General features: G+C 34.5%; 1 protein-coding gene across 1 annotated transcript in view; it reads left to right on the plus strand.

The window, feature by feature from the left end:
• LOC145668277 (endoplasmic reticulum aminopeptidase 1-like) overlaps positions 1–13,169 on the plus strand; it is a 127,290-nt gene that overhangs the window by 69,474 nt on the left and 44,647 nt on the right. Inside the window, exons 6-7 of the mRNA XM_081735984.1 lie at positions 5,712–5,892; positions 11,878–12,103. Coding sequence (XP_081592110.1) covers positions 5,712–5,892; positions 11,878–12,103 — 407 coding nt within the window. The remainder of the gene's footprint in view (positions 1–5,711; positions 5,893–11,877; positions 12,104–13,169) is intronic.

Raw genomic sequence — 13,169 nt, forward strand, 5'->3', positions numbered from 1 at the left:
TTCAGAATTTTCCAAATAAAAGACACAAAGCATGCTTATTGGACTCATTTTTGAAAATAAAAAACGCTGTTCATATAAGAATACGAAAATTCATGGTCTTGTTGACATCGAGACAAATTTATTGAGGAAGTTGCTTGGCAATAAACAAATAAGTAATGAACTGACAACTAACGTCATGGTTTGTTTGATGATGCATCGTTTCAATAATACCTAGTGGTGTGTGTATGAACCCTTGTGAGAGTTGTCTCTTTACTTCAACTTATATGCGCTGTTCAATCGTGTCGTAATATGGGCAAAATTGGATACAAATCTAGTACGTGCGTCCTTACTGTTATCATTCGCTTAAACCAGTTGAATAGTGTGAAAAACACGTAAATACTACAAAAAGCGAAAGTGAAACTCTTTACTAAGAGTCGAAGCACATGTTCAAGTTATTATTTTGAGAGAAGAAAGTCATTCTCTGCGAAAAATCGCTCAATGATCTGGCGTAGCAGTGCGTCTGACTCTTGAAAGATAGTCACAAAGTGGTGTAAATATACGGGAACGCACTGTTCATCAAAAAATAATAACTTCTCTTAAGGACAAGTTCACTAGAAAAACAAGCAAACAGGATAGATGTTAACCGCTCTGGAGGAATCAATAGAATTATGGAAGAGCCATTTCCATTCAGTATCAATTAGGGCGGTGGTCCAACGCCTTCAAACCTATGATCTTAAGGGTAGGATTGTGATGTGGGAAAAAAAAAAAAAAAAAAAAAAAACCTTCAAGCAGGAAACATTACAAGACATACTTCTGGGCCAAAAATAAATAAAAAGTAAAATAAATACTGAAATTGTGAACAATGGAAGAGGGCACTCTGGACCAACAAATCTAAATTCCAGCTTTTCATCTTCCAATGCTAAAAGTTTGTGAGTCAGTGTCACTGCTTGGAAATGCTTTACATACTACAAAGTTTATAATTTAGTTCGAATTAATGGAATAATGGGCAAAAACGTGTTTCACAATGTTTAAATGAGGCATAGAATTCTATCAGGAATGCGAATTTGGGACAGTAACTATCTGCATTGCAAACAAGACGCTTACACCACCAACAAATGGAATAGTCTCCACAGTCATCGGATTTGTTACGCATCGAGGTCTTGTAAGATGAACTTGACAAAACAGTCCGTACATAGATGCCGACGAATACTGAAGATATACATGGAAGGCTCTTCAGAGCTACTGGAGTCGCAAAACCTCACAAAAGTTGAATAAATTAATCCTGATTTTTTAAAGCTCTTTATAAAGGCTAAGGAGCGACATTTTATTGAACGCATACATATTCAATAAATTTCTCTAAATGCAAACAGAACCATTGTTTTAAATTCTTTATATGAGTAATGACGTTTATTTTACAAAACAAGTCTAACAGGCTGGGTTTTGTATGATACATGTCTTTTTTTTTTTTTTTTAATTCTGAAAAATCAGTAATGTGCTCAAATTTTTCACAATGTGTATATATATATATATATATATATATATATATATATATATATATATATATATATATATGGGCTCATAGCGAGTTACTTTTTTCCAAATTTGTCATTAAAAGTTACTTTTTTTTTTTTTTTGGAGGTAAAGTGACTTTTTCGTGTGATTTATGTTTTGCATTGGCAGTTTTCTAAGAAAAATATAAAAATAAATGGAAAAAGGCAGAAACTTGTTACTCATTACTCAGTACTTGTTGCAACATGTGAAACAGTCAGCTTTATTCTCACTTTAGCTTTTATTCTTTCTAAAGCACAGTGGATGGTTGGTGAATGCTTAAGCTCTCAAGGTGGGGTTGAGAACCCTTCTGTGTCTATTCTTTTTTCTATCATAATAGTCTTTTAGTTTTTTCTCATAATAGTTAACGCTCCGCTCAACGTTGTGTGTGTTTGTGTGGTTCATCATGGTCGTCTTGTGTTATGCTTCTTGTATGTTCTTAAGAATAGGTGATGAATTTGAATATTTCATGGCTTTGGGAACTCTCAATGCTAAGTTAAATATGATGTCTGGGATGAAGAAATTCGGTAATAGGCCAGAACTGGTTCCACTTACTCAGAAGCTTCTTACATGTACTAAGTGTGCTTACCGTAACTACAAAGCCTACTTAGAAAACCTAAGAAAGGAGGAAGTTCAAAAAGAAGTAAAGAAGAAAAGATGCAACAAAACAACAAACAAAGAGAGGTGAAGGAGAAATTGACAAAGGAAAAAAGGGACATGATGAGATTTTGGTCACTTTTCAACTATTTACAAGAGACCAGACCACTATGAGCCCTTATATATATATATATATATATATATATATATATATATATATATATATATATATATATATATATATATATATATATATATATATATATATATATATATATACGTAGTATATATAAGAATTTGACATTCTAACACTATCAGATTAAAGTTGGATAAATTCAGAAAAGAATTATATTAAATACCTAGGTATATGCAAGTAGGATTTAAAATAAGTCCAACTTAAAACGTGACAATGAAGACGTTTCACATTTAGGCTTACATTCGCCTGACACAGTGGTCATAATGTCTTGACATATTGCACATTATCTGCAATGAAATAAAAACCTGAGGATGTAATAGAACACGGATATAAACATTTCTTTTTCTATTTCTGAGTAGAAAGACATGTTCTATAAATTATTCTTTATTAATTATGTTGCTTAAGAAAGTCGAAGGTTTATAACCGTTTCCGGGTTTTATAAGTATTTTTTGGACACTCTGTTTATTTTTGAAGGAGAGGAATCATTCTTTGATTTATATTTTATTCTTGAAACAAAATTCATTTCTTTTCTTCGATTAGAACAGCTAACAACTTGACTTTTTCTCACGATTAAGTATGAAAGAACCTTTCATCGTTCACCAATATGCGAAATGTTGTTTCAGAGTGAAAAGATTTTAGTGACTAACAAAGGCGCTGTTCATTTTCTGAATGTCTAAGAAGTTGGGTTTCGACTATCTAGACAAATTAGTGATGCTTCCTTACTCATTAATATGCGTAGACTATGTTCTATAATTATTTGGAACTGAATTAAGTGTTTTCTTCGATTACTTGTGGAAATACTGAAGCCCAGGTACATTGAGCGACTGTCTAGCGTCAATCGATATAGCCAAGCACTTTCTTATCTCAAAGTTCTCAGGCTTGAACTAGTCTCGTCTTCTTCTATATTGTGGTCAGTGAACTGTGAGTTAACGCAAATTCGTTTAACATTTGATTTGCATATTCATACAGGTTGTTTAAACCAGACTATATTTTAGGGGCCGCGGTGGCTCAGTGGTAGAGCGTTCACGTTTGGTGCTTGGAGTCCCGGGTTCGATCCCAGCCCCTGCCAAGTGAACTTTGTGGTGGACAAACACCGTGTGCGTGGGTTTCCTCGGGGTTCTCCCGTTTCCTCCCACTCTTCATTCCACCATTTTCATTCATTACTCATCATCACCGTCTCCTTTAGCCTAACCGGCATAACCGTGGGGCATAAAACTCAAAGATTTCATTTTTTTCAGACTATATTTTAAAATGATGTACCAACCTTGAACAATTGGTGAGTCCAATTTTTATCCCGAGTACCTCAACTCTAAGAATCTTTCTCCATTAGTGTACGTAGCAACCACGCTCGTTTGGTTCGCTATATAGTTACATAAAGGGGTCATACGTTATAACATAGTTGCCCAAGGACTTTATTAGCGACTAACCATATTTAGTTAATACCACGGTCCTTTGACGAAGTTAGTACATGTAGTTATCAGTTTCTATCAACCATTTGGACTATACCATTGCAACTGCAAACATTCATTCTAGTGAAATGCGTTTGTGAAAATTGTTTGTTAGATGTACCGGGAATGTACTTCATGGAACTACTCCCAGTGTTATCCCACATTGTTGGCCCCAGTGTTCATCATTTAGTGGTGTGACAAAAGTCCATACAGTGATCTTCGAAATATAAAATGTTATTGGTGCGTATATCTTATAAAGATATAAGAGGGCTATTCTGTGTTGATGAAATGTGAAGTGTATTTTGTAGTATTTATCAAAGTAGTGAATTATCCACATCTATAACAGTGTTTCGTTGTAATTATTTTCTTTTACTTAATTATTTTTCTTTTTTCATGTAGTGCATATAATAAATAAGTATATTATTATTTTATCCAGTGTGTTTTTATCTCATGTGTTAATAGTATTTCTGAGTGTTACGGTCTGAGTGGTCCTCAGGATGTCAACGAGGGCTTTGAGACGAGACACCCGAACCTCTCGATGCTTTAAGCTCGTTTCATTGTCGAGACCTGAGAATGACCAGCGAAGAGTTCTGTAATTCCTTTTTGGAGATGTTCTTCGATGTCTTACTCAGGTAAGGTAAGATGTTCAAAAGTATCAAATGGTTGGACAACAGGGGCAGATCTGGAATGCAGTTACAGGTTCATCAGCACAGAGACATTACAGGTTCATCAGCACAGAGACAAAATCTCGTTATTGAATGATATTGTGCACAAAGCCAATCCAAACAGGATTATTGTTGTTCACATCTCTAAGATCATATTTTATATTCTACATCCACTTTCTTTTTGGTCTTTTTCACACTGTCTTCCTAACGAGAACTTTGAACATCTCATGTATGTTCTCTATGTTAAAAACATATTCCATCCATTTTAGATTTTTCTATGAGCGATCTTCAGGACTTTTTCTGTGAAATTGTAGGTAGAATGATATGAACGTGATCTAGCGAACCTATATATGTATTTGTTTAATGGAATCCTACCTGTCGAATTTTGCAAAGAATAGTTTTTTTTAAAGAAACAACTTTTCATGGTGAATCATTTTATGAAGCTTCCATAAATGGAGCAACATTCTACGTAGGTAAACGGAATTGGGCCGTTGTTATTACTATATATGTATATATATAAACAGGAAATTACGTATTATATACAAATTAAAGTATCTCCTAAAGGAGGTGTAGTTTATGCTGTGATAATTAGTTTTTTTTATCTTTGAAATTTGAGAAATGTGTGACAGTCCCGAAAGAGTTCAGGTGTGTATTCTTGAACTTTTGTGCTTGCATGGTACAAAGTTCGAATAATTTACGAAAAAGAAAGTCGCTGGAAAATTACCTACCCTTGGTTCTTTATGACAGAATATATATTGCAGTTAATTCCGATAATCGAATGGAATGTGTTCTACCCTCTGGTCTAGTGGCTAATGCATGCGCCTTCGGAATCCACTTTAAACAATAGATTCACGTCTCACATAGCTCGATGCTGAACGGTAAATTCCAATAAACAAGAACGAACTACAAAGTAAATACGTGTTGCAATGTATTAGTACATCAAAAAGGTAATTATAATTAAATGTATTCATAAATTAATTGAAATTAAATGAAATTGTGTGTTTAATGTCCCATCATTTATCCTATAAACCGAGAAAGAAATCAGAGAATCTGGTGAATAATAATTGCTAAAATGTTAAAGTGAAAAAATTAAAAGTAGCTCGAGAAGGCTTAAGTATAAGATATTAGTTATTTAAAACATAATAATAATAATAATAATAATAATAATAATAATAATAATAATAATATATACGTACATTTGATGTAATACATAATGCAATGTACGACAAACACACTTACTTGATATTCTGTATTATTATTATTTACTTTTATTTTTAGATATCTAGCAACAACGCATTTCGAGCCAACGTATGCAAGGTCAGCTTTTCCATGTTTCGATGAGCCACAACTGAAAGCAAAATTTAAGGTGACAATAATACGTGAAAGTTACCAAATTTCACTTTTCAATATGCCGAATGTGAGAACTAGTGTTTTCGGAAAATATATGGGCAAAGATCTGGTAAGTAACATTGACCTATAATTAAGAAGAAAACAAAGGAAGGAGGGTTCTACGGCGTACTTTCACAGTTTATAATAATTGTAGTAACTTGAAAGAAAGTAGTGTTAAATAATATTTCAGATATTGATTTTGTTATTTTATCATAAATTGATACATATTTTGTAAGTGTTTTATTTAGTTATTTATTTATTTTTAATTTTTAAATGAAAAAGATAAAGAATGAAAAAAGGAATTATAACGAGGACAAATGAGTTCGTAGGTAAAGGTAAGAAACTATTTAAGTCAGAGCCGATGAAATACTGGAATTAGTGAGAAAGAAAAAACAGAACAAGTAGATAGAACATAAATCCAAGTAAGTGAAGAAATTATGAATAAAGAAGGTACAGAAAAGGTATACATGGAGGTAAGAAAGCTATTGAGTGAAACAAGACAGCAATATGACGTTATTTTAGGTGAAGATAAGGAAGTACTTTTAGGAGAAGAGGAAATTAACACAGCCGGAAAGAATACATAGAAGAACTTCACAAAGGAAACAACGAGCACGAAGAATTCATTGGAAGAAAGAAAACTAGATAGGCCTTCTAATTCTGCAGGAAAAATGGATGAAATAAATTGAATTCCCAGGCATAGATCATATAAGTACCATTAATATTGGATTTGTCTCAAAGAGCATCGTAATATTAAATTACCGAACAGTTCCGATAGATTCTCTTATTTTTAGCGGTTAAAATGGAAACTTCAACTGTTAATTCATATTAAATTTCATGACACTTCTTGAAATTCTACCGTTATCGTTAAGATACATAATTTTCTCATCAATGTTACAACGTAAATAAATAATAATATTATTACATGATACTATATGTAAAAGTATCACTAGCAGTCGGTGTTTAAAAAACATGAAGGTTAAAAATGCATTGTAGCACTCAATTAACATTCCCTGAAAGAAGAATCCGTTTGATGTATCATGAATTTAAATAATTATTGGCAATAATGCGTCCTGTGAACATAATCATAAGATCTACGGGATGCCAGAAAGTTGTAGTCCACAACATCCTAGAGCCGCCGCCGTGTTCCGTGGTAGGTGGAAGACAGTTTGGATCTGTTCAACTGCATACAAAACCACGGCTGCATGTTGAAAATAAAGCGAAAGAAAGTCTCATCAGACTGCTAATCGTCGGTGATCCACTTTGTACCATTTTTGACGCACATAAGTGTTGTTGGCGCTGATTAGCAGGTTGGAAATTTCAACCCTACCTCGTATGTCCAGGTTATGCAACTCGAGTCGGATTGTGATTTGGGTGTTCCAGATGCTGATTGAGTTCCGCCGTCACTCTTTCCGCATTCGATCTCGGTCTTTGGTGACAACCCTTGGCGATTTCTATTAGTGAGACTTCTCTTCCATTCACTATTACTTTTTGCCGATGCTGTTTTGTCATGAATTCTAGGCCTTCTACCTTGGGTATTGTTCCTCACCCCACTTTAACATACTGACCACTTTAGCAACACTTGCTCCAAGTAACCGCAACCCACAATTTAGCTTTGAAACTCAGACACATCTCTCATTTTGCAGCATCACTGGCCGCTTCAACATACGCCTCCGTCATTACTTCCTGATATACTACAGATAATCACCTAACACATGAATAAGAACAGCCAGACATTGTATATTAAATATAATTAGAATCAATAAAATAAATGGTGTGTAACAAGAAAAAATATAAAATAAGGTATAATCGTAATAATAAAAATTAAATTACAGTAGAGCATCATTAATATGGTAGATATCAGACCAGTTCGTGCGGCTTCTTTTTGCCTAAATTGTCTAAAAGAGCATGCTTAAATAACAAATTACTCTCTATATATATATAAAAATGAAAGTGACTATGTTTGTAACTTAATAACACTTGAATCACACAACCGATCGCGATCAAATTTTCAACATAGATGAGGTTCGGGCCTGGGATGATTTTTATCATTTCACTTTGACGGTGCAACTTCGGGGAGGGGAGATATATAAAAATAATCGAAAATAACCTATATTAGTGTCGAATCCATAGTTTGCGGGGTCGCTGAGATGAACAGTGACACTTCTGATGCCATTTAAATCTAAATTCAGCCCCGCAACTTGTGAGAGGGGGAGATACATAAAAATAGAAGCCCCGCAATAAGACAAAAAAACATCGTCTATCAGGTATGTTCCCGCTTCAGTAATAGTGGAAAATGACTGACTAACGGAACATATTACTAATTTTCTTGTTTTAACCTAGCGAAGCGGGTAGTTGATGCTAGTATATAAATATGTTGACAGAGTGCAATTAACACGTTCTTCTCTCCCTGCTCGAAAATAGCCTAACAGGAAACGTCCGGTTACTGGACGGGCTGGAGTAGCGCATGATCGAATTAAAGGATGTAAAGTGAATGAAAGATTTAAGTCTGCAGAAGACATCGTACTGATCAGTACAAAAAGAGGACTTGCAATGAACATTAGCAAAATTGAATGAGGAACTGAAGAAAAGATGAAATATGTAGATAGAAACAAAAGAGAAAATCAAATTCAAGTGCATTTGGAAGGATAGTAAGGATTTGCGTGTACCGTAATAAAATTGAAGAATTGAGGACATTTAAATATTTGGGAAGCATAATATTCTTGGATGAAATATTACAAGCTTTATTTCAAGTGTTATTCTTGATGAATCGATAATATAAACACTTCGAAAAAGAAAAGATAAAAATCGGAGGCTCACGAGATTTGGTGCTGTATTTGGGACAGAGAGATGAATTCATAGAAACATATTAAAAGGTGCATTGTTAAAACGTTTGCATTTTGTTAATAATAGAGAGAAAGAAAGAATTGGCCAATTAATTCGCAACTCAAAGTGAACTAATATTATCCAGGAAGAAAATATTAAAGGAAGATCCAAACGTGAGGCATGAAGAAAAACCAAGTATTGGAATATATCAGGAAGGACTATTGTATCAACAACGTTTTAATTTCCATGCATGTTTCTCCCTAACCTTTCGTTGAGAAGGTTATTACTAATTGCTTCCTTTGCGTTAGTCATTATCGTTTAATATTATAAATTTAAATGGTACATAAATACATGTTTTGCATTTGTAATGTACAGCCGTTTTCAAAAAAATATGTACTCTTCTATCTTTTGATAAAACGCATATTTCTTTCCCATATTTGTGGACCGCAGAGTCTCAGTGGAAGAGCGTTCACCTCTAGTGTGTGGAGTCTTTGGCTCGATCCCAGTTCGCGTCAATTGAGCTTTGTGGTGGACAAATACCGTGTGCGTGGGTTTTCTTGGGATTCTCCCATTTCCTTCCATTTTCTTCATTCTACCATTTCATTCATTTTTATCATCATCGTTTCCTTCAGCCCTGCCGGCCTAACCGTGAGACGTAAAACTTAGATTTGATTTTCCCAGATTTGTACTACAGGATATTAAATTTCCGTAATAAATTAAAGTACATATATTTACGTACTGTATGAAAACGAATAATAAAATTCTTGATCATCTTAGGTTCGTCCTCATATTTTTACTTACTGATATTTCGTCCTCGTACTTGCTGACGACTTCATCTGGCAGGGTTCCGACTGATCTGGAAAACCTGGAAAGGTCAGAGAATTCACTTTACTCATAAAAAGTTCTGAAAAAGTCGAGGAATTTTAAGTATGGATTTTTACTTCTCTGAATCCATTTTTCTTCTTGCCTTATCCGAGTATTTGGTAGATGATATTTTATAAAATAAATTAGTTTGTTTTGCAAAATTTCTCTACCTACAAACAAACTATACAAGGTGTGGCAATTAAATGATGAGACTGGTGTCATAAATGTGATGTATTGCAAAGAAAGTTACAATTGACTGTTATCCCCTTCAATATACTCCCCTCCCCTATCCATACACCGCTGCATACGTGCCTTCCATTGTTCAAAGCAATGCTGTAGGTCATCAGATGCCACACTGTTCAACACACTGCCGTTTTTCGTTTCACCTCTTCCACAGACTGAAAATCAATGCACTTTTCACTTTTGGGAATAGATAAAAGACAGGGAGCCAGGTCTGGGGAATACGGAGGATGGTCGAGCACAGGAATGCTCTTGGCTGCTAAAAACTGCTTCACAGAAAGGGCATTGTGGGCAGGCGCATTGTTTTGATGGAGGATCCATGCATAGTTCTTTCACAAATCCGGTCTCTTCGTCCTTATTCTTTCCCTCAGCTTGATTAGGACTTCTTTGTAGTAGGTCTGATTCACCGTTTGACCCTGAGGCACCCATTCAGTCATGATGATATCCCTGATACCGAAAAAAAAAAAAAAAAAGATGAGCATTGCCTTCACTTTCGACTTGCTCATTCGTGCTTTTTTCATTCTTGGCGATGTGGGAGTCCTCCAGTGCATGGATTGACGCTTAGTCCCGGGTCATACTGGAAAATCCATGTTTCATCACATGTGATGACACGTGTTAGCAAGTCTGGTTCTGCTTTGAGTCGTTACATGACGTCATAGCAAATGTTCTTTCGAACGTCTTTTTGTTCCTGAGAGAGATTTTTCGGGACAATTTTTGCACAAACTTTGGTCATGTTTAAATTGTCATGCAAAAATTGTCTTACTGTCTCTTTGTTAATGTTCGTCATGTCTGCGATCATCCGAATGCTCCGACGTCTGTCTTTCCGCACAAGTTCATTAATTTTTTGAACATTTTTGTCCGTTCTTGAACTCAAAGGGGGGCCGGGTCGTTCATCATCTTCAACCTCCTCCCTACCTTTTGAAAATCGTTTGTGCCATTCGAAAACTCGCGTACGTGACATAGCATTATCACCATACACCTCTTTTAAAATTGCACAACATTCCGTCGGTGTTTTGTTTAATTTCACCAGAAATTTGATGTTAATGCGCTGCTCAACTTACTGTTTACCATGATTCCGGCACTACTACAGAACACTGTCCTCTTCATGCAAGCCTGCAAAGAAAAGAAAAGCTTTCAGAATCATGAAACAAACAATGGCTGCTCATGAAGGTTCAAGATCAACAACACATCATTAGCTACCTCCCCCCCCCCCCCCCACAATCCTGCGCGACAGGAGGTGGGTAGTTTCGTTATTGCCATACCTCGTATACATGTACATGGATAGTAAGTAGATTAGGAACATCCTGGTCGGGATAATCACATTTGCATATTTGCATTATATAGACCTAAAAATTTATAAATCGTGACCTAGAAAACCTGGAAAGATCAAGGAACTCGTGCTCGCCAAATAAGTGGGAATCCTTTCCGGCTAATTTCTCAGAATTTTATTTGAACTATATCTCTTTACATTCTTTTGGCTTCTTCTTTATTTGTGCCATAGATAATTTGTTATGAAAACACTACATCAGTGACTTATTCAAACTTAAGAATATCTGTTTATTATGCACTGAGATATCAGCCAACAGTGTCTGCCATTTGTATATTATGGTAATATCCAATGTTATCATACTCAGAATTCGAAAGAGGTTTTGTTGTCTAAGCTTGATAGTAAATTAATATCTTCGAATATTTCGGTGCTAGTATATCAAAAGATGTAAATAGTAAGGGAATTTTCGATATACTGAAAAACGTGCAGTAGCGAGTAACAAAATAGAAAACTTATCGCACCGACACTGGTACTTCAAACAGTAAACCATCTAATTCACATGCAGAAGAGCGGAGTTCGAGTCCCCATCAGTGTAACGATCATTTTTTTCTTTTATTTCCAATGATACCTCATACATACCGGTAACACGTAAAGTTTAATTTATTTAATATTTCTGTTGCACTTCATATTGAAGTATTTCAATTGCTATGTACATTCGACTTGTCATAGAGATATTGAAATAAATACAGTTTTTGTTGTTTTTATTTAACACATGATGATATCCTGTCTGTAAATTGATGCAAATTTTATCACCTTCTAACTGTAATTGACACTTACTAATTCGATTTTTACGTGTTACAGTTTGAAGATAATTTTCAAGAATCTGTGGAGATGAGTACGTACTTAGTTGCGTTTGTGATTTGTGACTATAAGTATATTACGGAGGTAACAAAGAAGAATGTATCAGTTTCAGTTTATGCTCCTGCAGATCAAATCAATCAAACACGTTTTGCTTTGAAAACGGCAAAAGATATTATGGATTACTACGATGAGTTTTTTGGCATTCCATATCCTTTACCAAAGCAAGGTAAGTATTCGTGTTAATGTAGTGTATAATGACAACAATGCATGTATCAAATTTGTGTTTAGAGTTGATAAATCGTTAAGAATAAAAGTAGTGTGATGAAGTGAGAATACGTAATGGTTTATGATTAAAATTTGTGATGTGTGTGCTGCAGAAAAATATATTTTGTCTTGAGGTGAGTAATGTGCATAGATCTTTAAGTGCACATGGTCATATGCACTATAAAAGTTTTCTCAAGAACATCCCTCAGAACCAGTGACAATGGATAATTTTAGAACTTAAGTTTAGAACTGCTGAAACTGAAGACATATCTTAGGTCAGCTATGACCCAAAAGAGCCTCAACCATGTAGTAATTTGCTACATCCACAAAACGGTGTTAGACAAAGTGTATATAAAAAAGTAGCACAAAAGTTTGATTCCAATTATAAAGAAAGGAAGTCTGTTTTTGGCCCTATGGAGGTGGAGATGGAGTGAACTCAAATTTAACAAACTGCTTTGGTTTAGAGAGCGAGTAGCAAAGTGAGTTTAGTTTAGTTAATAAAAAAGTCAACTAATTTTTTTAACTATACACTGTTGAGCCTCATTTAGATTAGTTGTAGGCTTGTGGGCTTAAAAAGTGTTTTCAAATCTTTATTAGTCCTGAGTATTCACTTCACACTATCTTTTATCATTATTTTGTTTTTGACATTCACTTGGTATCATTTAAATTCAGTTAAAATTGCAAATAAGATTGAATTTTACTGTTTGAATAAACAAACAAACTAAAGTTTGTGTGTGTGTTTTTAGTACCATATTATTATTATTATTACTAAAAAAAAAACGACTGTCAAAGGTAAAAATAAAACACAAAAAAAATTAAGTTTTTGTTTGCTTTTTAAGTCAAAAGTGCTTTAACTTGCAATATACGAAGACACCTTTTTAAATATTTTCCAAGGGAGGAACGCCGATAATCTCCCCCCCCCCCCCCCAAAGTTTATGTGGTGCTGACGCCAATGAAAAGAACTGACTCAAGTTTTTTTATATATATATATATATATACCATTCAGTATATTTTTAGATAAAAATTCT

Source organism: Thermobia domestica, chromosome 13 (genome assembly GCF_964235325.1).
Source record: "Thermobia domestica chromosome 13, izTheDome1.hap1.1, whole genome shotgun sequence".
Classification (NCBI taxonomy): domain Eukaryota; kingdom Metazoa; phylum Arthropoda; class Insecta; order Zygentoma; family Lepismatidae; genus Thermobia; species Thermobia domestica.